Raw genomic sequence first — 25,905 nt, 5'->3', positions numbered from 1 at the left:
TTTTATGTCTTATGGGAGGGGCCAATCATCCCCAAGCCTTACTCCCAAGTCGCCCCTTTTTTCTTAATTGTTCTTGTCTTCTGGCAGCTCAGCGCATGCGCACACTGGGAACTGGGAACAGGCTCCTGCTGTTCTCCTGCCTCGCTGATGTCAGACTCAGGAGGCTCTGGAGGCAGCACATAACTACCAGATGGCCTTGGCTCCCTCTCTGCCTCCAATGCAGAGCCCTTGTCCAAGCCTTCCCCAGACTCCAGGACTGGCCCATGTTTCTCCCCAACCTCCTCACTGTCCAACTCTGCTGTCAGTTCCGCAGACCGCCAGCGGACCACAACAATTGTGTACTTTCTACATTCTCTTACATAGAACCATGTGTAACAATCTCCTCTTCTTGGGAGGGACTGATGGCGGCATAGAGCTAACTTGTGGAGAGCAGAAAAAAATGGTAGTGTCACAAACAAGGCAACAGCAGTTCTAGAGACAGCACCGAGGCTACACTGGAGGGGTCAGCAATGCTAAGTGAATCTACTGGTACCCATCAGACCCACCAGAGAATATTTGCATCCTTAAAAGGCAAAGACATAAAGTTTTGGGTTGGTGGGACACCTTGAAACAGAAAAGGCAGTCGTCTCTTGCTATGAAACTACTGGCACGTACAACAAATACACCTAAGATCTGTGGCAGAAAATATTGAGCAGACTGTATATTTGGAGAGGTTAAAACTCCTTTGTGAATTATGATTCACTGAAAGGATTTCATTCCAATTGGACAGAGATTCACATTCCTCTAACACAGTATCTGTAAAAAGGCAGCATTTATTCAACATTGCTTTCCTACAACACACTCTCTCTCTGGCTAGTAAAATAAAATGCAAAATAGCATCTCCAGAAATCCTTGGCCTGCCTCTCATTATTGCAGTTTTGTTCCAGTTTCAAGCTGGCTCAGATTAGAAGATTTTGTGAACCTCTGACCTTGAGTTCTTTTTCAAAAAGGCAACTATGAACACACAGTACTTTAAATGATTGCATATTTTACAGCAAAGAGATTTTTAGCTAGCTCAAACCATGAATACCTTAATAAGCCATCTGTGGTAAAGGGCTTTAGTGACAAAGGAGATGCTATAAAATAAGTTCAAGATCAACCAATTAACTGGCTTCTGATGCCAGATGAAGGGGAGATTTCTATCTTTTAAACAAGCACTTTAAAGAACACTGAAATAGATGGCGATCATATGAGATATATTTTGCAAACTTCAGTTTATTAAAAGTTGTTTCAATAATATCAGTGAAAAGTCCTAATAAGTAAACGTGGATACATTGGAGGTATTATTTTATGGAGGACCATTTAACCTCTCTTATCTTACTCCAGAGACTAATATACTACTAATATGGAATCCAATAACTTTCACATTTATCTTTATATATTATGTGGAAATAGAAGAAAACGTAAAAGGGAGGAAAAAGTGGAAGGCTTATGTCCAAATGTGATATCTTACCTCAAGTAACTCTGAGACAATAGGCAAGACTTCTGGATTACAGATATCTATGGAATCGTCTCGGTAGGTTTTTTTCTTGTAACAGATGTTACCCAAGTGTAGTATTGCTGACAGAAGGGAAAATATCCTAAGAGTGCAAAGCAATAAATGAAAGAAATTAAAGAAACAATAAATGAAAGAAATTAAATTAAATTAAGTTCACGTAAATAAAGTGTTATTACATGTTAATGAAGTTGGTGTTTTTGTATCTTCAACTTAAAGCCACATTGTGGTATATGTATGGTTCCCTAAATCACATATAAATCAATTCTCATAAATTGTATAAATACATAGGCAAGGCAGATTTTCCTGCTTTTCCATAATTTGTTATATGGGAATAATTAGAAAATGCCGCCCATGATTCATAGGGTTAAAATGGTTAATATTTTCTACTAACAGACACAATGTTGGGCACAGTAACTATTAAAAGGTCAATTCACAATCACCTTCTAAAGAGAAATAACTTACTGCCTGCGGGTCTTGGGAAGAAAGCCCACCATCTCCATAGCTAGCTGCAAACGTTCAAAATCATGCTTCAAGTCTTCACCTTCAACAGAGAAGCAATCCTATCGAGTCCAATACAAGGAATAATTATTAGCATAGGAAAAACAGGCATCCGAAAGTTACAAAAATATTAACAATACGATATAAAGTTCACTCTGTACAACACTGGGATGGTGAACAGATTTGGAATTAGAATAATCATCAAACTGCACTGAAGTCCATTCTCCATACCACGCTTCACAATGTCGTGTAACATGAGAAACAAATTTAGTTATAAATAAGTAGTGGAGGAATTGCCCCAGCTGAATGAAGGATTCCTAAGATAACTTTAAGAAAAACACATGCTGGGACATGACCACTTCTGAAAGGAGGAGTAGGTCTAAAAGAAGAAAAACTCAGGCTTCTTCCTAGGGACCTTCCATCTTTGTAAGAATAACTGTGTTCAGTTTGTCTACATGGAACAGTAAACATAGTTTGTACCTAGACTTCGTGCTCTGCAGTTAAAAACCAACGGAGAAGACAAACGGTAGATATCCTTTGCCATTCAACTGTCTTGTGAATTATGCAAGATTTTTCCCCCCCTTGGGACTTATCAATCACTGTAAAGCTTCAACCTATAGAGTTACAGGCTGCATACTTTACAGTATTTTTAATCATTCGAGAGTAGACATTATATTACATAACCTCCAATTCAACAGAGTGGGCTCGAACACCAACAAGTTATTTGAAGAATCTGTAAAATGCTTTTTAAGACAAAGCTGGACTATTTCAGAGTCCATGCGACACTCAACCTCCACCCTAGCACTGCATTCCGTTTTTCAAAAATAAAATAACATGTAAGTATCAGGGAAATTTCTATTTCTATTATTTATACCTTTCTACTCAGGATTAATAGATATAGGAAGCTAACTGGGGCATGAGGTAAGAGAGCTTTGTTCTATTCTCTGCTGTTTCTCACGACAGCATTTTTAACTCTTCATGCTTAATTCATGCGGTGATGTTGCCGTATGAACACTGGGACGGGTTTTTTGTTTTGTTTTTTGGGGGGTTCTGTGCAGTTTGGTAAGACTATTGCAGAAGGCTGCAAAAGGCTGAGCCTTTATTTAGAGAGAGGGTCTGAGCATAGGAGACCCTACTTTATCTGGCAAGGATGTAAATCAAATTGATACTTGAGGAGAAGAGGAACAAAGAGCAAAAAGAAACCATGAAGGAAATACAAAGCAAAGTTTGAAGTTAAGTCCTAGATCAGTGATGGCGAACGTTTTCGGCATTGACTGCCCAAACTGAAACGTGTGTGCATGTGTGCGTGCCGGAGCGCCAGAAACCAAAAGACCAGCTGGCCGGCATGTGCATGCCTTTTTTGGCTGTTCTCAGGGCGTTTTTTGGGCTGTTTTCACCCGAAAATGCCCAAAAAACAGCCTGAAAATAGCCCGGAAAAGGGCCCTCAAACCAGCCTGTTTTCTGGGCATTTGGGGGGCCATTTTCTGGTGCTCCAGCGCCCACGAAGACCAGCTGCCGGAAACCAGAAGAGCAACTGGCAACAGCACGCGTGCCCACCGAGAGGGCTCTGCGTTCCACCTCTAGCAGGCATGCCATAGGTTCACCATCACGGTCCTAGATCAATAGAGAAAAGATAAAATATGAGAGTTACAGTCTAGAATACAAGACTGTAGCTCTTGTATTAAAATACAACAACTTTGTATTTTAATAGAAAAACTTAAAATAGGTCAAGGATAAGGAGAGCATTTACTACCACTGTGCTGATTAATACTTTAAGGATAGCCATTTTAATTTCCTGGAATCCCAGGTTTGACAGACCCCCCCCCAAAAAAAAAACGTTTTTATAAAGCTTCAACAATATAGGACAGACCTATTCCGATATCCCTCTGCTTAACTGAGCAATATTCATTATCAGGCAGGCTAGCAGAAAAAAATGATTTGATATCTACAGTATCCCGCAATAAGTCCAACTCAGTTCCAGAGAGTTGAGCTAATTGAAATCTTTGCACTGAACCATTTGCTTCTGCTGATTTAAAAACAAGTATTTTACTGAGCCATCTAGTACTTGTAGTTTAAAAACAATAAAATGGAAATGGAAAAATATATATTCTCAATAAAAATGAATTAAAACATTATTTCATTACATCTTATTTGTAAACAAGTTAGAATTGTTGACATGCAATTAGAATAACCATGCTTTTGGAAATAAAATGGGAATTATATTAAAAGATCAGAGCAGTTAATTCAAATGGAATGAAAACGATTATTCTTCAGTTACTTAATCATTTTTTTTCCTTTCACTTTACAAAGTACACTTTGGTTACAACTTGGAGAGGCCTCTAGGAGTTGTTTCCAAGGCTGTTATTACTACTGTTCTAAAAAAATATTGAGTTATAATTCTATGTTGACCATCATCCAGTCACTATGAGATGAGACAGTCATACAAATTGATTTCATACATACATAAAATCAAATGTAGTCCTGGACCTAAGGTTAAATCAATTTTACTTAATTCTACTGATGTATCTATAGCTGCATGCACCTAATAATTAGGGTTTTTTAAGCCACAATTAACTGAGGATAGTGCAAAAGTGACCTGGTTTACTCATAAGGATTGGACATAATGGATGGATTTACACATCCTGCTAAACCAAGAACAAACAAAACAAAACTTGCGTGAACCAGGTCACTGAAATCAGATAGGATTCAAGAAGTAACATGGACTTTAAAATAAATGTATTTCTATCTAGAGCAGGACTATCAAACTCGTAGGCTGGATGTGCCATTCACTGGCCACGCCTGGTTTAGCAAAGGGAGGGGGGAGGGAAATCATGATATGTCACGTGATACCCCCATGACGCCACGAGTCTGACACCCTCCTCTAGAGAATATATTATATCAAATATTATCCTGCAAAAATTATTCTGGGCAAAGTTTATTTGTCTGCATTTTGAAAAACAGAAGCAAGAGAAAATGTTATACTCAATTCTATTTGCACCATCCTATGACATGATACTTTCCCATTTTTAAAAAAAGATAACTATAGAAAAATGACCCCGAAAACTACTTAAGAGAAAAGTACTTAACAGTTGAGGCCATCAACTGTTAATAAAAAGCAACTGATTCTGCATTTGCTTTGCATCTTGGAGCAAAGCCGGAAGGCAAGGAACGCCTGTCACCAGTAACCCAGAATGGATGGATGGATGGACTTGTACTGACCGGCTCAGAGTCATAGTAATAGTCATCCCAGCTGTGTTTAGGGGGTTTCTTTGTCATCTGAAAGCAAGGCAGATTGGGTAAGTAGCATTCCAAATCCCACACAACAATCTCTTTCTACTTGTCTTCTGTGTCTGTAAGCATTAAATGTCAGGCAAATTTCCCACTGCAGAAATGCATCACTACCTTCCTCTGTGTTACTGTAAATGTTCACCTTGCTTTGAGAAAGTGTACCCCACACAATTTTATCATGTTTCTGAAAAGCCTTTTCATTTTATAATTAAACTGGAGGATATTGTAGAATGTGTTGGCATTTCTACCTCATTTAAGAATGTTCCATCTTATATATTTTGTTCATTGCCCAAACAATTATGTAAAGTAGATCGACTATCTTTCAACCTTTTTAATGTAGTGCTGGTGAAGAGGCAGACCAGTCTCTGCTTGGGGTGAAGTACATATACTGCAAAATAAGTAACTGAATAAATCACTCCAAAACCAAGAAGAGCCTTCTATGCACTCCACAAAATTACCAGCACTGGTCTGATTAATTTCCAACATTAAAACGATCTGCAATATTTAATAATTTTACAATCTAAATTAAAATTAAGATTCCCATCTCGTTAAAAGTAGTTTTATAAGCTTTTCAATAAAAGTTCTCAAATATTTATTATTGTGACCAAACAGAAGTCATTTGGGTAAAACTGAAACCTAAAATTACAATTCAATTTGTAAAACTAATGATATAAAGGTTAGGTATTATTTGATTGCCAGATTCTCTGGCTCTCCATCCCAGGAAGCTTTTAAAATAGGAAATCAAAGCAAAACTTAAAAGTTCTACTTTTTAAAATTTCAAATATACCTGTATCACTCCTTCAGTGATAATTCAATCATTATTAAGCTATCTAGAGCTCTATTTAAGATTTCCCCACTCGTTTCCTACTGAAGCAATGAATAACAAATGCGGAGAGGAATCATTAGTAATGATCTCACATTATCTTATACTGAAAAACCTGCTGTGTTTTGTACTATTTGACTAGTGGAAGGAAAGTAATTTAGGATTCAATCTTAAAAGTATTTAATTATGTTACGTAATTCTAATGGGATAGCATTTTAGCAACTTAACTGTTCTTCCATCTCGGGTTTTATTGCATTCAAAACCCCTGGGTACTCAAGAAAACAAATTATATAAATGTTGTGAAATGTTAGTACAAGATGCAGTATCCCCATAATTTCAATTATTTACAGGCAGTTAGGATTAATGGACATTTGTAAAAATATTAAAACATCATGCTACCAAACAAAAGAATTAGGAAAACATGCAAGTTGTTTAAGATGTGCAAACATGGGAAAATAAAATAATAAACATCTATTAGCTGTTAATATTAAAATTGCTTGGAAAACTATACATTCTTTTGAAAATCTATGATCCAATTATCTTTTATTTCATAATAGTTCTCTATCGTAATGATCAGTTGCTGATCATTTCTGAGCAGATGACATGAACAACAGTTTTAAAATACCATTGCGAGAATAGCCCATTGCTCTACAGTAAAACACAGGTACACAAAGCTGCTTCCATATTCCCACCTGATTAAGGTAGTGATATTCATCAGGCTGTTTAAGGTGAAAAGCAGATTTCTCTTCTTCGCTTGCTCCTGCCAGCAGGTAATAAAATACATGGTAGTTCCTGATAACAAGTAAAAATGTATTAAAGTAAAAAAATGAGTAACTAGATAGACAACAGTGGGAAATATACAAATTACTGGCATATCAGGAAGGAACTGGAAAAAAAGGTGATGAATCAACAGCATGGGGTCCTTTGTATTACTGGAACTCATGGCTGCAAGTATAAAACCTAAACCTAGTACTACCTTATCTTGCTTTTTCTAAATCCAAGGTGATTATATATACAGGTAGTCCTCCATTTACAACAATTCATTTAGTGACTGCTTGAAGTTACAATGGCACTGAAAAAAATTAACTTGTCACTTAACAACTGCAGTGATTCACTGAACAATTGTGGCAAGAAAGGTTGTAAAATCGGTCAAAATTCACGTAACAAATGTCTCACTTAACAACAGAAATTTTGTGCTCAATTGTGGTCGTAAGTCGAGGGCTTCCTGTATACAAAAACAGAGCGGTAACAACTACCAAAATAGGAAAAAGTGCTCCAAGATTATTTCCTGAAAGATGTCTACACAGATATGTAAGCAGGGTCTTACTTCTTTCTGACTTGTTAAGTTTTGTACAATTATTCATAAATCTGATCTCTTTTTTGGGGAGGCCAGTGTGCCATTTTTCAGTTTTCAATGTGGTGGAAGATATATGCTGAAAATAATAATAAAGAAAAACGCCACAACCTTTCCATCTTATACAAATTGCTGGAGGGGGCATGGGGAGGAAATAACCCACTGTTCTCTTTCCTGTCTCCGTGTAAGAAGCAAGTACAATTTAAACTGGAGTGCAGTGTTAATAAACTACTGCAGCACGTTTCCCTCTAACTTCCTTGCACATTGAAGGGTGTGCAATCCATTGCGAAGAACAATGTAATTTCTGAGCAAGAAACACAACTGTTTATGTGAACTACTGCTCTTGAACTACCTGCAATCCTTGCTTAGAAAATTCTGGAATTCCTAGGAGCCCAGGAATTTCATGGGACCCTTTATTACTGGCTACTAATTTCCAAGAAGATAAAAACAGGATTGTAACAACAAGCCCTCAAAGCTGGGACATGAATTAGTCAGTAATAAGTATGTCATTCCATATTTTGGATGAGAACCATCCCTTTCAAAATGTGAAAAGCAGGCACGCACAGTTTATAACCCAGTGAAATAATTATACTCTGATAATTCTAATAGTTGTTTTGATTTATCTTCCGTTATTTGTTCCAGTAGCTTATATATGTTATTTCATTAGTTACTCACCTTTCATTATGTTCCTGATAGACTAGTCTGGACTTTTCTAGTAGATACTTTTCAACATAAGCTCTAGAAGAAAAAGGAATGGCAAAGCATTGTATGGGAAGAACACTGTATGGAGGTGGGGGTGGGGGGGAGAGCCCTAATTCATACAAGGGATGAAACAATCCTGTAGCTGAATCCATCTCCTTCACTTCCTTTCTTGGTAGCATTTTCCATTTCCCAAAAGAAATATAAGTACCCTAATTACTACAAAATTTGGGCTTCCTTTGAATTGTGCTGCAAAATATGGTGACCTGATGAGTCACTATATTATGGTGATGTCGCCTGCCCATATTAGTATTACAGTATTGCATCCATCCTAGAGCTATTCTAATTCTTTAGCTTTTAGATTAGACTCTTAATTTTATAATCTTTTACTTCAACTTGGCTGGACAACCTGTAGCACTATCCATTAAATGGATACCATCAAATGTATTTAACAGATAAAAGAATATGAAAAGCAATTTGCTAAGGCCTTGTAAAAGCAGAAGTGTCATGAATGCCCAAAACATCCTTCAGTAACGGAGATAAAAAAATTTAACAGGTTTTTATTTATCTACATGTTGCAATTTCATAGCCCTATTCATTAATATTCTGTATCAAAGAAAAGGTCAGATGGATATAATTTCCTCAGAGCCAAAACCAAAACTACTGCTATTCTTGGCACCTCAGATGAACAATTATGCCAAAATTGTTATAGAAAAATACATGTCTTAATGCTTTCTGACTGATACATCTGGGGGCTCAAAATTGTTCACATTTATTAATCCTAAATGTGATTGCAGAAAACAAACACAAGATGTAGCAACAAAAACAGGATTTTTATATCCTGCTTGCTCTTAAAACTCCAGGAAGATGACAGACGACATAAAAACTGTAACTATGACAGTGTACTGCTCAGGTAAATTACTAGTTTTGTTTCTTTATTTTTGACAAGGAAAAGCAATAGCTTTAAGGAAACTGAAGCAGAGAATAAAGGGAAAAAATGTCTGGCTCTATTTCTCATCTTTATTTTAGAAGATTAGAGTTTTTACCAAGCCATTAATAGAATTGGAAGATTCTACCTAAACAGCTGAAAATACAGCACAATCAGCCAGGCCTTTCAAAACCTGGAAATTCTCCAAACCCAAATATTTCACAAAGTAATATCACAGAGTAAGTTCTACTTTTTCAGAAGTTTTTCTGCTTTAATATACTTTTAAACTGTTATACCTCCAGAAGATTGTCAGACAACCATCATTTTTTGTGCTGGTCCTTCATATAATTGAGCATCATATTTTCTTCTACTTTTGAAAATGAGCTAATTAATAATGTCTTAGTGGAATCAATCTAGAATAGCTTATTTTCTGATCTGAAGGCATAGTACCTTAAGGGTCCTTCCATTTGCTTTCATAACATTGTAACGGTCTTGGAAAAAAACACATTTGTTTCAGATTCCAATAGCTATGAATGATCTGTACTATCCAAACTAGAGCCAAAGAAATCTAGAGAAAAATATCTAAGTGGAGAGGGGAGTTGCTCAACAATTTATTATATCAATTAATTAAAAATACATATTTCAGATTTTTTTCCATCTCCCCTGTGATTGAACCGAAAAGATGTGATGAAAAGAATGTAGGAAGTTGCTTTCCTTAACAAAAGACACCTATATCAATTATTTCTCCTACATGACATGCCCACCTCTTTCCCAGACAAGCAGCTACAGCCCAGATTTACACAGGATGTTTTACATTCTAATCATGCATATAAAGCTACTAACAGCTGCAAACCATTCATGCCTAAAGCTCTTTAGTCACTGCTCATTGCCACTTACCCACGCACAGTGCCAGTCTCCTGATAATTTACTTGAATAAATTTGCCAAAGCGACTTGAATTGTTGTTGTGTGCTGTCTTGGCATTCCCAAAGGCCTGTCAAAATAAGAAGAAAAGTTAAGTGTCACAAACCTACCAGAACAATTCACTGCAAAAGTAACTTGGAGACGACGGTCTGCCATTTACTACATGCCATTGGCTTGCGTCCTCCTACCAGGAGCTGAGTTCAAATCAAGGGCACTGCCACTGGCTAAGGCCAGCAGGGCTGAATGGAAGTGGCACCATTTCATAGAGGTTAGAGAATAATCTGACCACACACACACACACACACACACACACACACACACACAAAGCCTAGATCTCCATTCTGAAACTCTGCCTCAATTGCTTTGAGATACGGGTAATCCTTGACTTACAATTGAGCCCCAAATTTTTGTTGTTAAGCGAGACAGTTGTTAAGTAAATTTGGACCCATTTACGACCTTTTTTGCCACAGTTGTCAAGGGAATCACTGGAATAGTTACATTATGAACATGGTTGTTAATTGAATCTGGCTTCCTCATTGGCTTTGCTTGTGAGAAGGTCGCACAAGGGGATCCCATGACCCTGGGACACTGAAACCGCCATAAGTTTGAGTCAGTGGCCAAGGGTCTGAATTTTGATCACGTGACAGTGAGGATGGTCTCAAGTGTAAAAAACAGTCATAAGTCACTTATGTGACTTCAGTGCCGCTGTAATCTTGAACAGTCACTAAATGGGCCGTTGTTACCTGTACAAACCAGATCTAATGTGAGCTTCTGGTGTATGTTATACCCATGGCGGGATCTTTCCTTAACTGTTATGGTGGCCCATCCTCAGAAAAGACAAACCAAAGTCTTTAAGCACAGAAAGTCTGGACAGATTGTCCCAAGGGTGCTTTTTCAAGAGGCAACTGGACTTCTCTTGTTTTTTTCTTGGAAGACGTTTCACTTCTCATCCAAGAAGCTTCTTCAGCTCTGACTCAGCTCTGAAGAAGTTTCTTGGATGAGAAGCGAAACGTCTTCAAAGAAAAAAACAAGAGAATTCCAGTTGCCTCCTGAAAAAGCACCTTTGGGACAACCATGACCTGGATGATGGAGAATCTCCATAGACTTCTGGATAGATTCATCTCCAACCCAGCAGCTGGGAGACTGTGCAGCAAGAGGGAAATAAACTGTATTCACAATCAAGTTGCTTAAAGGACCGTGCCTCTGGCAATTTGCAAGCCCTCTCTAACAACGATGATGTGATGACGAATCACGCTCAAATTCAATACCAAACTGAATTTGGTATTCAATAAATACATAATTTAATTGGTTTAAAAATAATATGCTTATTAATAGAAAGTATACGTTATCTTCTCTTTTCATTTCCCTATAAACATCTGCTTGGGAAAAAATAGCAAGTAGCAACAAGTCTGTCTTCAAAAATGTGTGTGACAAGCTTGGAACATAACATAAAAGAGACTCTAGAGCATAAACACAGCTGTAGTCAACATTCCCTGCATTAAATCACTTACATGGTTTGGATGTATACACTTCTTGGAATTTTACATACTGTTGACATTAATTTTATCATAACAGGCAAGGCATCTGAGGGAATGTTATATGTATTAATTCTTATAATTTAGACATTGAGAAAAAAAATCACCATGCATCATCTTTAAGATAGTTCAACACTAGATTTCTTTGAAGTTTCTTGAACAGAAAGATTACGTTCTGTTTCTGCAAAACCAGATCCTAATAATGTCCCTGACGGTTAATCACGTGGAATCTACTTCAAAGGAATCTGGAAAAATCTAAGAATTTGTATGCTAAATTATCTTTGCCAGTAGGCAAGTTTGGAGAAAGCAGAAATTTACAGATACTATTTTCTCAGTACCTTCAGTATCTCTTTTGACTAGGAAAGAAACATTTAGAATACTGTTTAGCTGAGTTGCAGCTCATCAGGCAATATATTTCTACTGTTGTATCAACTTTGCTGTGGGGATCAGGTCAATGCTGGCTAAGAAAATTACATGCACTATACATGTTTTCTATAATTATGAGAAAAAATATAGCTTGAGCTGTAAGACAAGCTTAATAGGAGATAGTTTTAGGACAGGATTCTTTTAAATATTTGCAAAGACTAAAACCTCCCCCCCAAAATTAGTTAATCTGCACATTATACCGTATTTGTTACTGTTGATATTCTTCTAGCTTTTACACAATAAAACAATGTGTCTGATTATCTGTTTAAATTTAAAATTGAATGGCTGCTTTCTCCTTTTGTACAAATAGTCTCTTACCATTTCATTTTGTTTAAAGATTGCTGTTCACATATTCTTTTGGTGTTCTTTAAGGTTAAAAAAACCTATCTGTTCTAGTGCCAAAAAAGAGATTTCAGCTATAGACCTGAATAATTACTATGGCTGAAATCTCTTCTTTGGTACCATAACAGATAGTTTTTTGACCTTAAAGACCTGGGCTGTTAGAATAAGGAAATTTCAGTGACAGTTAATAGGTGGTTATTAGTCCAATTATATAAGAATGGAAGATTCACAGAAACCTGCTTAGAAAAAAAAAGCAAATAGCAAAATAAATGTAAGCAGAATGGAAACAGTTTTCATTGCCTAGAGGGCACCTAGATAGGTGATAGCTGAATTCTGGGGATTGAAGTATATGTGTCCTAAAGTCACCAAGGTTGGGAAACCTTGTTTTAAACCCTAAATTAGCTCTGTTCATAGTACTTCAGGGGTCTCATCTTCTCCACATCCTTACTAGCTCCCAAAAATGCAGGATAAAGTTTGCTGTTCTGTGATTGCTCAGATCAGAGGAACATGGATTTCACCAGTAGCATGCTTCAAATAAGGGGATTATTTTAATTGAAGGAATTTCTCATGGCGCTGTCAACTGTCACCAGTGTGCAAAGTCCATACATACCTATTTTTCAATTTATATTTATTTATTTATTTCTAACCTTTGAGTCAGTGTTGACTCCTAGTAATTGTCTACATTACTATCTATAGTTTTCTTGGCAAGATTTCAGAAGAAGTTTGCTATTTCCTGCTTCCTAGGGCTGGGAGAGAATGATTGGCCCAAGGTTACCCAGTTGGCTTCGTGCCTAAGGCAGGACTAGAATTTACCTTCTCCCGGTTTCTTCCACATTTGAAAAATACATTTTTCAAATACATTTGCTTTTATATATATATATATATATATATATATATATATATATATATATATATATATATATATATATATATATATATATATATATATATATATATATATATATATATATATATATATATATATATATATATATATATATATATATGTGTTGTATTTGTGCTGATAAAATAAAGGGAGACTAGTATAGATCCATTTCGAGCTATTTAGCTCTCATCAGCTAGCCATACCCTTACTGGGATTCGAACCTGGGCTGTATTATATATATATATTTAGAAGGAAAGGTATCACATGCAGGCAATGCACATCTTTTATTTTTCTACTTACCATAATTATTATCCATTTTTACTTTTATATATTTCTGCTAACTCAATTTTAGATACTCTTATTTCTCAAAACTGTTCACAAACCCACAATTATAAATTGTGTTAAATTGCATTAATAAAGTATGAAGAATTATAACTAACTGAATCCAAATATTGAACTGCACCCCACTGGCTACTGAGGAGTAGTTAAAAGTAGTTAAAGATGAAATACTCTTTTATTCACAGAATGAATCCTTTGTCTCTGTCACTAATATGTGCAACCTCAAGCAATTTCACGTGCTGATCCTAAGGATTCAAGCTGGGATGGAATGAATCCTCTAAAAAGAGTGGGGTATTGTCTTCGGCAGATTGCAAGTAGCAGTTGTCACAGTGAATGCACAATGTTTCATGCCAGTATTAATGTTTCCTATTCACAGACATTTGGCTTAATCAGTCTGAATACGCAAGGATATTGGAGAAAGTCCACTTTGTCTCCATAAATAGCTAGAATTGACAGAAACAGATGCCACCTATCAGACACCACATTTTTACCCCTATTTGAAGGCTCCAAGAATCCCCCAAAGACAAATGGAAAAGGCATGAAATATTGAATTGAGGGAACACGGTATGAGAAAATATCTCAGGGGCTGCCACAAAGCAGAGGGAGTCAAACTATTCTCCAAAGCACCTGAAGGCAGGACAAAAAGCAATGGGTGGAAACTAATCAAGGAACGAAGCAACTTAGAACTAAGGAGAAATTTCCTGACAGTGAAAACAATTAAGCAGTGGAATAACTTGTCTCCAGAAGTTCTGAATGCTCCAACACTGGAAGTTTTAAAGAAGATGTTGGATATCCGTTTGTCTGAAGTGGTGTAGGGTTTCCTACCTAAGCAGGGGGTTGGACTAGACCCCCTTTTAAGGTCCCTTCCAACTCCGTTATTCTATGTTCTAAAAGCTGTGTAAGTATGTGGTGGCAAAACCCCCCCAAAACAACGGAACTATTCTGGTAGCCGCAGCTCATGAGAGTGCATGTCTTTTATGTAATAAAATGTTATGCGTCAGAAATAAGTGCTACCTTCCGAATCAAGTCAAGGAATCATGCAAATGTAAGCAAGGACGAGAGCCGTGCAACAGGGCTGTATAAGGAAGAAAGCTAGAGAGACCGAGAGTCTATGGCAAGAGGGGAGATTGATGGATCTGGCTAGAAAACAGCTAATACAAACAGGAACTTGTTGATGGGGGAAGGGAGAGAATTGGAATGGAGGTAGAAAAAAGGGAAATTCACTCTCATTTATGCTGGTTGAGCAGGGAGGGGCTAACTAAGTGCAGATGTTGGAGTCGAATGAGCTTTTTTTAAAAAGACCAATGCACCTTTAGAAGGCCAAACATATCTAAGATCCAAATCTACTTCTAATAATTTCTTGATGAATATCACTGTTATAGCTATCACGCCCCCTAACATGCTGAAACAATAATCAATGGACATATGTTCCCTATATGGGGAGCTGCGATACTTTCCTCTTAAGAACTATAGAAGCTGGGTTTGGAAAGCAAACTAGCAGTCGGCTGGATGCAGTATATATATGTGGAAAATAGTATTGAGGCAGTTCAACAATAAATATTGGCTTCCCAGAGGTGCTCTACAAAGTAGACATGAAAATAATGTAATTATTAACTTTACTGGAATAAAATTCATATGTGGGAACAACGCTGAGGCCAAAAACTATCCTTCAAGCTGATTCTAAGCCTCTTGTAAGAAGACATAAGTATGTTTTGGGGGATGTAAAGTTAATGATAAAAAGGTGTGGAATACTGGGCAAAGGCACTCGGTGTTGAGATTCAGGATTAGTTAGCATCAAGGAGAACACCTATGGTTTTGCCCTCACTTGCATCTGGCAAAACTGGAAAAGTAAGTAACCTTGTCTGACTGCAAACTGACAAATGGGAATGAAAGCTTTCCAATGTATGATGAAATCTGCATGAAAGCAATCAACGTTTTCCTCTTGACAATACTACTAAGGTTTTTAATTGTGCAGGTAACACCAAGAAAACAACTAAGCAATAATCCATGTCTCAACATTGCCCAACTTCTCAAAACTGGAGTATGGGTAGTCCTCAACTTACAACCATTTGCTTAGTGACCATTCAAAAGTTACAGCGGCACAGAAAAAAAAGTGTATTATGACTGTTTTTCATGCTTATGACGGTTGCAGGACCCCTATGGTCACGGGATCAAAATCCAGACACTTAACTGCAGTGATTCACTGAACACCCGTGGCAAGGAAGGTCATAAAGTGGGGCAAAACGCACTTAGCTATCTCGCTTAGCACAGAAATGTCGGGCTCGATTCTAGTCGTAAATTGGAATATTCGACCCTTTGCCTAATCATCTTTTGCTTTACGGTTCCAGGATAGCTTGAAATACTTGGTGTCATGCAAGAGAAACCCAAATAATCTCTGCCTTAAATGTGATATTCTTATCCACTGCCACTGTTAATCCTCCAATATAAATCTGCTTGATGACGAGGAACTAACGGTCCTGTTGCTTTAAAACTATTATTAGGCAACTATATCAGCATCTTCATCTAGCCTTCTATCAAGAAAAGTTCTCTCACCAAGTTTTGTAGAAACACATTTTCAATACTCAAAGCTCTCTACTTACTAAATTTAGCACCCAAGCTATCTATCTCTGTGATGTGCATTCAGCTTTGCTTACCACACGGTCCTTTTGTGTTTACTAAAAATAAAGGTCAACTATGGTTAGCGGCATCTTAGAAGACAGGAAGCATAAAATAATTATTCTCCACTTTAGATAAAACTATGTTGTATGTGTGGTAAAACATCGCCGTCCTTGCAATAGTTACGATCGGTTAAATAAGCAGTGGTGTGTAAGGAAGTGAGATATTAAGTAAGAAAAACATTATTTGAACCGGCAAACAATTGAATACTCCTAGTGAACCTGAAATATGAAGTAGGTTGGGAGAACTTTTAAAGATAGGTATTATTTTACTATGATTCTGGATTTCTTTCTAAAAGGACAATTTTTAACTGTAACGAGACAATAACTGATATTTGGGAACATTTACGTATTTATTTATTTGTTAATTAAAAGATTTCACAAGGTTTCATAATCTTAAATCTATTCTCTTTGAAATTTGGCAAAACTTGGCCATTCCTTTCTGGATAAGTTCTGTGTGATGTCCACCCAAGCCTTCCCAATTTTGGCTATTAGAAATGAGGTTAGTAACAATGAAAGCCAGAGCTTTCCTTGGAAGAAAGTCTTAGAGGTTAATGAATATAGGATCTCAGCAATTTGTTCCATATCAAGCTTTTACTCTGATCATGTTTAATGCTAAAATCAGCAATTTTAGCAGATGACTTTAATAGAATGTATATGCAGTGCCTTTGTCCTTGTGGCAGAAACTGAGTTGGCAGAACATGCTATTTTTATAAAGAAATACAATCTACTTATATTACTAGGAATATATTAAACTGAGATGGAGAATACAGTGGTGTATATCTCATGAGTGACCAATCACTGAAGTTTCTTCTATAGCAGTGATGGCGAACCTATGGCACGCGTGCCACAGGTGGCACGCAGAGCCATTTGTCAGGGCATGCAAGGCGCTGCCCTGTCAGCTGGCCAGCATGCATGCGCGCGCTGGCCAGCTGAGTTCACGTTTTTAAAAGCCATTTTTCACCCTCCCCAGGCTCCAGAGGCTTTATAGGAGCCTGGGGAGGACGGAAAGAGCCTCCCCCGCCCCCCCGGAGGCCCTCTGGAGGCTTCAGAGACAGTCCAGAGGCTTCCCTGAAGCCTTCGGACCGTCTCTGAAGCCTCCGGAGGGCCTCCGGGGGGGCAGGGGAGGCTCTTTTTGCCCTCCCCAGGCTCCTATAAAGCCTCTGGAGCCTGGGGAGGGCAAAAAAAGCATGTAAAAATGGGGGAGGGTTCGCGTGTTGTGCGCGCATGCGCACTGGGGGGGTCGCACATTGCATTATGGGTGTGGCACACCCGCACACAACCCCCCTGCGTTCCCCCCTTTGTGGCACGCGAGCCAAAAAAGGTTCGCCATCGCTGTTCTATAGTGATCAGTTGGGAAGGTCAGTAAAGCCTAACACAATTCTAGGTATTCCCTCATAGTGCATTCATATGGATGACTGGCTACACTTAGTAGAGGTAAAAATTAACATGATTTTTACAGCTCATTGTAGAACAGAGGACTTATATATGCAAGTTTCTTCTGGTAGATGGATGGCTAAATCAGTTTGTTTCATATAAATGTGTTAAATGAGTATGAAGTGATAAGTTTTCTATTTTATGTCAAATTACAAATTTTAGATTTGTGCCCTAGTTCTGAACCAGAGTTGTTCGCAATTTAAATAAGATGGAGCAGATCACATTTAAAAGACACTTCAAAGAAATGGGAAAAAATCCACACATGAATGAAGACTATTTACTTCCTTTGAACTTGGGAGGGGCGGGGCAGAAAAGTTCTCTGCTAATCCACAAACACTAATAACAAACTAAAAGCCCATTTATAGCAGTTCTGGTTCTTCATTCTTCAGATTTAAAAATCAAGATCAACAAAAAAATGGAGTATAATACCTAATTATTTCAAACAATATTTGGCACTCTTGCTCAAAAAGACTCAGACAAATCCTCTAATTTTAAATCTTTCTACAATAATGTTATATTTTGGGGTGGAAAACATACAATATAATCTGTAAATTTTTTAAAGGAAAGATTTAAGAAGAGAATTGACCGTGGATCTTGCTCTGAGTTCTTTGGTGCATTTTTTTAAAAAATAGTACATTCCAACCTAATGTCTTCCATATGTATTTCACCAGCAGAATCCTTACAATAGGAAGAAAATCTTTGCACAGCTTTATCGATTGTTCCAAAATGAGAATAATGATTTGATTACTAGAAAACCCAATTGTTTTAGCACTTTATGGAGAAGAAAAACTTTTATCATAAATTACAGGTAGTCCTCAATCTATGACCATAATTGAGCCCCCAAATTTCTGTCAGTAAGTGAGAAATTTGTTAAATGAGTCTTGCCCCTTTACAACCTTTCTTGCCACAGTTGTTAAGTGAATCACTGCAGTTGATAAATCACTGCAACCGGTTCTTAAGTGAATCTGGCATCCCCAGATGACTTTGCTGGTCAGAAGATTGCAAAAGGTGATCACATCACCTTGGGACACTGCAACGGTCATAAGTACGAACCAGTTGCCAAGCTTCTGAAATTTGTTCACATGATCAGAGGGAGGCTGTAAAGGATCGTAACTGTGAAAAACGGCCATAAGTCACTTTTTTCACTGCCCTTGTAACTTTGAACGGCCACTAAATTTTGAGGACAACCTGTACAGAATGATTTTAAGATTACCTCCAGCACTGGTCCAGCTCCAAGAATGATTTGTTCTACTCCACTTGCGAATCCCTTTTGGCTAAGAGCGGTGAGGTGATGAATCAAGAAATTTGTGCTCTGGGTTTTGCCAGACCCGCTTTCTCCAGAAATGACTATACATTGGTTCTTCCGACGCAGTAGCATGGCATGATACGCGACATCAGCCACCGCGTAGATGTGGGGCTCCAGCTTACCCAGCTGATGATTATCGTACATCTTGACATATTTAGGGTTATAAATGGGAAGGAATTTGAACGGGTTAATGACTATTAAAATGCTTCCAACGTAGGTGTAGATTTTTTCTTGCTTAAAGCGATTTCTGAGGTTTTCCAAGAGTGTCCTCTCGTTCAGATCCGGCAATGCACATAAATCATCGTAATCCTTGTACTGTGGTTGGGGAAGGAAGCCACGTTCCATCATCCTGCGCCGTTCTTCGGTGACCTGCAACCAGGACTGGAGACTGGCGTAATGGATCGATCCATCCAAGTTTTTTTCTCTCAGAAGAAAACGATAGTCTTCTCCGCTCAAGCGGTTCTCCAGGGCCATCCGTGGCCAGAGCATCATGCGTTGGACAGGGCAGTCTGTGGGGTTGAGGATCCATTCCTCCCCACCAAATTCCTTCACTTCGGCCAAGACGTAGCATTTTGTTTTGTCCAGCTGCAGTTTGTTAATCAGAGAGTCTATCACCTCAGCAGCAGTAGATGTTTTCCGTGCAATAACAGGACAATAAATGGTCCCTTCGGCAATGTTCCCAGGGTAGATGTGTAGTGTGTGCTCTGTGTCTTCAAAGCGTCTTCTTCCTCCGGTATCATTTCCACTCATATTGGACTTCTTCCCATCAGTAACTGCAGTCCATCTTTAATAAGGTTAGATAGGAGATCATGGCGACAGTGCTACAGTTAAAAAAAGAAAGAAAGAAAATATTTTAAGGACACTTGAGTATTTATAGAACGGACACAGATTTCAATTATAAAATCCTCTTCTAGAACCAGATGTTTTTAAACAGTAGGGAGAGAAGGAGAAAGTACATGGAAAGTACATAGAGGTAATTCTTTAGCAAGCCATTTTAATGAGATGTGGGTGTGATTAACTTACTTTTTTTTATTTCACCCTCAATAATTAATATGTCAATCTTTTGTAGTCTATTAGGGACCAAATTCATAGTCACTGGCATCTAAATAAACGCTGTATAGGCCAAAACATGGTGCCAACAGAGAACATATTTCTTTCAAATACTGATCTGGTGATGAATGAGATGCAACATTATTCTAGTTTATTCGTAACTTATTTGGAGGGAATTATATTCTTACATTCATTGTGAATTATCTACAGTATTCATGTAAATCTGATTTATTCTCATATACAATAATGGTGTTTCAGTAACTATCTTTGTAGGCTTATGCAGTAAACAGGTCTTTAATCCATTGAGTGAAAGCAACCATTTATTTATCTTTCTAAAGACAGGATGCTATAGGGCAGTCCCCTAATGCCCCATCATAGAATCATTACAACGCAAAGGAACATGATGCAGAGAATCACGAAGACAGGAAACTTGCCCTATTTTAGCCAGCCCTATCAAAGTTTGCCCTCACACCCTGGAAACACATCATACAGACAGAGGGAAGGAAATTCAATCCGATTGAACTGGTGCCAGCTTGCCCTGCAGTTCTGCTCACGTGCCATGTTATCCTGCACTGGCAGAATGTATCGGTCAAATGTATGCAGCCATAAAAATTATTTGCAAGCTACTGGCTTTAGGCTTCACCCTGTAAGAACATTTCAGGCAGCAGTTGCATCATGGCTAGTAATGGGATAGTGATTATTTTACCAAATATTGTGTATTACTGTAGATCAGTGATCCCCCAACTTTCTGGCACCAGGGACCAGTTTAGAAGAAAAAAATGTTTTTCATGCACCTGCTGCTTGCACGGCCTGGTTTCTAACAGGCCACGGTCCGGTACAGGTCCATGATCCAGAGGTTGGGGACCTCTGCATTAGACGATTAGCTTAGACAAAGGTATTTGTATGGGGTCAGGCAGGAAAGCAAGCCATTCCCCACCATAAAAGTTGTAAGGGGCCAATGCTTGAATCATAAAAAAAAATGAGCACAGATCAGAGACAAACCATTTTGGGTACAATAAAAGCCTGTATTTTATTCATTACCTCTAATAATATACTCACAACTGTAAAGCAGTGCATGAAGTAGACTTAACATCTTGTTTGTTCAGGTAATGCAAAAGAATACTAATGCTATTGATAAACTCTCACTGAACATAGCAGTGATTCTCTCTCTGCAGCAACCCTTCCTCTCCCCACCCCCCACCCCATTTAATGAAGCAGCATGTGAGCTAATTAAACAATCCTCCCAAAAGGAATCCTTCTCAGGGACAACCTGGAAAGACCATTCAGATTGCAATGGATACTTTTCACTTTAGGTTATTTCTGAATTTCCTCTGCCAATAACATGAAATACAGATCTTAGAAAGTTGATTAGTGCCCATGTATTTAGTATGCATTTATCAGTAATTCAACTACTGGACATTAAGCTTTCGAATATCAACTAAGTAGGCATTTATGCATGAGCCTAAATTCATATGAGGACTCACTGAAGTGACTAATAAGTCAAAGCATTCTCTAGAGCATGGGTCTCCATGGCTGGCTGGGGAATTCTGGGAGTTGAAGTCCACAAGTCTTAATGTTGCCAAGGCTGAAAGACCCCTGCTCTAGAGCAAATTATGTGACCCTGTAAAGCAAAACTAAACTAGAAACGATTAGCTAGAGAGGCACATTTGAAAGATGCCAAACAGGAAGTTTTTATAGGTAGTCCTACAGGAATAGCAATCCCCTTCTTCCCACACCACTAATAAATGCATACACAACACAAATGCTTAAATAGCATGCACGATATTACATTTATGCTCATGCATCAAATGACTATTTCACTTTTAACTGAATTAGGTATTTCAAGGCAACAGAATATATTACAATAATAGGCTAAACTGAACCAACTTAACACAGGCGATTTGGAAGTAATTTTTCAGGTGCTCACATTGAGTTTTATCTCATAAAGTAACCTGATACCAGTCTTTATCAGCTGATAATAAAGAACTGAATTTGGAATTTATCTGATTTATACTCAACTTCTCTACTCTGATAGTCTCCAGGCCAGTATAATATGTGAGGATCAGTGCTTGATTCCCCTCAATTGGTGAATTCAACTGTTGTCATATTCAATCCCTGATTGGCAAAGGAATTAAAGTATCTCCAGAAGAAATATATTGTAAAGAAGCTGAATGGCTTTAATTTTAACTGTATTTCTATCTAAATACAGTTTAAGCCATTAAGCTTCTCACAAATCTTCATCCTTGCATTGATTAAATGCCTAAAAATTCCACACCAGAGTTCTAAAATAAATCGAATATGAATTGGGCAAACCTCTAACAAAAATATACATTTGTAACATTTCCCTCTGTAACAAAATAGTAAAAAGCAGTCACAAAAACGTAACAAAAATATATCCAATAAGGATATTACGTATATAGGCCATTTAATACCTGTTCTGAATAAGCTGGAAACAGAGGGATAGGCCTTGGTTAAAAAAAAAAAAGTCAACAAGACTATCTTAACTATAAAGAGTTTGACAGTGTCAACAAGCATTCTGATAAGATTTCGAAACACTTTACCAAAGGATCTATGCAAAATTAAGATTGGGAGAAGAGGTCATTTTATAGATTGGCAGTGGTCAGAGAACTGAAGAAGTCGATGAAAATATATGCACAGTTCATGATTGAAAGAAAAAAACCATGTGTGTCTGAAGTACCTACATGACAACTGGTTCTTTGACCTATGAGGTGACCAAATTCAACAATATCATTATTTAAGTAGTTAAAAACAAAAAGGTGCTTTTACATACCAAATATTCCAATTGCAACTTCATTAAAATCTTGGCCTCAACAACTGGCCATAACTATATAAACCAGCAGCCCACCATATAGATCTGGAATGTCTAATTAAATTTTATTGCGCAATGCTGTACAATGCAGAAAATTATACTGATCATAGCAGTCATAATAAGGAGGATCTGACTAGAAAATCTGCCTTTCTATGTGGAAAAGGAAACAAGCCACTGCTATTTTCAGACATATCCTTACGTTTTTCATAATTCTATTTTTATTGCTGCCTCCTGAAGTGCAATTCCAAACTTATCTAAATGAAGAAATGGGCAGACATTTGCTGTCTGAGAGATCACACCTAGCACAGGAAAAACTATCACGTCATGAACCAGATAGGAGGGAATTTGCAATTCCTTTTCCCAGTAATTTTGCCCTTTTTCTCTCTCCAAAATATGTTGACAATAATCCTTTATAATCACTGTTTGAAATGCAGGAACATATCAGCACCAAAGCAAGCTCTGAGGCTACCCATTAAATGCTCTTTAGATTTTCCCAAATGGCTCAGATACAACTTGCCCTTTTCTGGAGGAAGGACAGAGGTGAAAAACTTCCGTAAGAATGGAAGGAGCTGCATTATGAAAGGATTTGAAACATAGACTGTAATTAAGGCAACCTAGAATAGTTTGAGCAACGGCATGCAAAGGTCCTGAAACACCCACTTTTAAGATTACTGCCATTATCTCAATTCCAATATAAATCTCTGATTTATTTCATACACTTTCCTCAACTTTAAAGAGCCTCCATTTCCTTCCCACCCCAAAATGGTGGATCAAGAAAACTGCTTACATTGAATTATATCAAGTGAAACTAAGTCACATGTCCTGACTTACTGGCAAGTCTGGATTTATTCCACTTCCTGAAATAAGCACAATATTTAAAAAAAAAGGAAACCACAACTTCTCCTATATAATTAGCATTTTTCTGTCTTCTTCTGACATGTCCTTTAAGAAGCACCTATCAACTGGGAATTATTTCCAGGGTTACAAAAGGTAACAAAAGCAACTCCTTTGCTCAGGAGTTTCTTGCACAATTGCTCATGCAACTAGTTGCTGCAGAACTTCTTTACTTCTTTAAGTTAAACCTTCTCCACTAATTATATAATTTAAATAATAATAGGTGAAGCACCGAAATAATGCCATTCACATTTGCAGTGTGTTTCTCACATATCTCTACTCATCCCTGCTTCAAAGTTATGAGCCGATCTACGAGGAAGATGGGCAGTTTCAAGGTATTTGGCAGACAAGAAGTAGCCAAACTCCACATTATTTAAACAAAACAGGCTGACTATGTAGCGAAAGATTACTTGCAATTCTAATGTTTGTTTGGATCTCAGCTTTACTGTTTATTAGAGCAGCATTTGTATTTTTTCACCCATAAAAAGGAAACGGTGGCGTCTAAGTGTGATTACGTGAGTTTTGATAGCTGCAAAAGAAATGCACCATCATTGGAGGCTCCCACCTAAGATCGAATGACTGGGGGTTAGTGAGAATTCAGATGGAAATAATCCATTAAGAACCAAATGCACAATATAGTTCGCTCAGCAGCATCTTCAATCCATGATGATTTGAATGTGTCCCATGGATTGATTGATAGTTGGATTTACCATGAAGTGCCTTTCTGGCTATCAGGAAAGGGTTAATCCGCTTTTTCGAATCAAGCAGATTTTAAGGTTGCTTTCTGTCCTATGTCCCTTTGACTTCAGCCTTACATAGTGACTTTACTTGAGAGTGGTTTAAATCCTTCTCCATCATGTGTTCGAAAAACCATCCATTTGTGTAATTCTGAAAGTCAGATGCTTCCTGTCACATGTTTGCTATGCTATCTAGCAAAGCAAAGTGTTTCTAAATTCAGGCATTTCCTCTCTCTCTCTCCCCCCACCCCCCAATGTTATTTCATTCAAATATTGTGCTGTCACTGCTTTTCTGGTTCCATTTACAGAGGAACATCTTGAATAAGAGTACTTTGTGCACTAATGCACATTAATTACGAAATGGGAAATACAACAGTACACTTTTTGTAACTTGCGCTGCAGATCGCTCTAGGGTTGACTTAGCATAGGGGCGACGCTTTTCCAACACAGCTTATAACCTCATCTCTTGAAAGAGTCAGTACTTGAGAACTATCATTCAGAGGACAGGAAAAAAATGTTTAAATGAAAGAAAATGAAATATATCCCAAATGAAAGCTGTTAGAACTGTTAGATGAACGTAATTAAAACTCTTCATTAGTGATCTTCTGAATGCACAAATGATCAAATTAAATCAATGGAATTATACAAATGCTCAGATGATGTTACTTTAGAAATTGTTTCCGAAAATACAAACTGCACACTCACATTATTTATAATCAGTTATATAATCTATAACAACCTGCATTATTTATAATCAGTTACACAATCTAAAACAACTCGCATTATTTATAACCAGTTATACAATCTAAAACAACTCAATATGCTCTAGATTGAATTTATCTTTAAGAACACTGTGGTCGTATTTGTTCTCGGCTAGTTATTATTCACAAGCTTAACCCTTGCTAATTATACTTCAGCAACATATGAAAGCGTGATATTGTAGAATAGCTGGATATTACCATGCCAACAAAAATGGTGGTTCAATCTTTAAAAAAAAAAACTTGCACAAAATTAGCTCTGTTTTTCCTTGAGACAAAGCAAGTGCATTGTGTAAATGCCACCATGGTAAAAGATCAGATGCTCAGAAATATAGCCTACTGCTTTTGCTTTTTTTAAAATTACATTTACTCCATTTTGCTGGCTGAATTAAAAAGTTCAGGCAAGCAGCATTTGACACAGCAGGCAACTGCCAGAGGGGAAAGCACTGAACAAGCCATCCATTGAATGGACAGCCTGTTCTGTCACAGTCCACTAGTAATGGGTCAGTCATAGGGCAGATGCTACCTCTCAGCCTCAATTGGACGCTTGACTACTTGGGTATTTGTCAGTGTCGCTTGTGAACTTCGAAGGTCTTCTGATAAGATTGGCAGCCAAAAACTACAGTAAGGTATTTTCATGC

General features: G+C 37.6%; 1 protein-coding gene across 6 annotated transcripts in view; it reads right to left on the bottom strand.

Annotated features, from left to right (window-relative positions):
• MYO9A (myosin IXA) overlaps positions 1-25,905 on the bottom strand; it is a 98,714-nt gene that overhangs the window by 58,547 nt on the left and 14,262 nt on the right. For 5 of the 6 annotated variants that reach the window (XM_081964462.1, XM_081964464.1, XM_081964467.1 and 2 more), the window contains exons 2-8: positions 18,903-19,816; positions 10,025-10,119; positions 8,176-8,238; positions 6,839-6,938; positions 5,255-5,311; positions 2,000-2,097; positions 1,493-1,619 (exon numbers count right to left, since the gene is read on the bottom strand). In XM_081964462.1, the coding sequence (XP_081820588.1) occupies positions 1,493-1,619; positions 2,000-2,097; positions 5,255-5,311; positions 6,839-6,938; positions 8,176-8,238; positions 10,025-10,119; positions 18,903-19,745 (1,383 nt within the window). In that variant the 5' untranslated portion in view covers positions 19,746-19,816. The remainder of the gene's footprint in view (positions 1-1,492; positions 1,620-1,999; positions 2,098-5,254; positions 5,312-6,838; positions 6,939-8,175; positions 8,239-10,024; positions 10,120-18,902; positions 19,817-25,905) is intronic. The other variant, XM_081964465.1, reaches the window with a different exon arrangement.

The sequence above is a fragment of the Natrix helvetica genome (genome assembly GCF_964273705.1).
Source record: "Natrix helvetica genome assembly, chromosome: 12".
Classification (NCBI taxonomy): domain Eukaryota; kingdom Metazoa; phylum Chordata; class Lepidosauria; order Squamata; family Natricidae; genus Natrix; species Natrix helvetica.
This window is presented reverse-complemented; position numbering and strand designations above follow the sequence as displayed.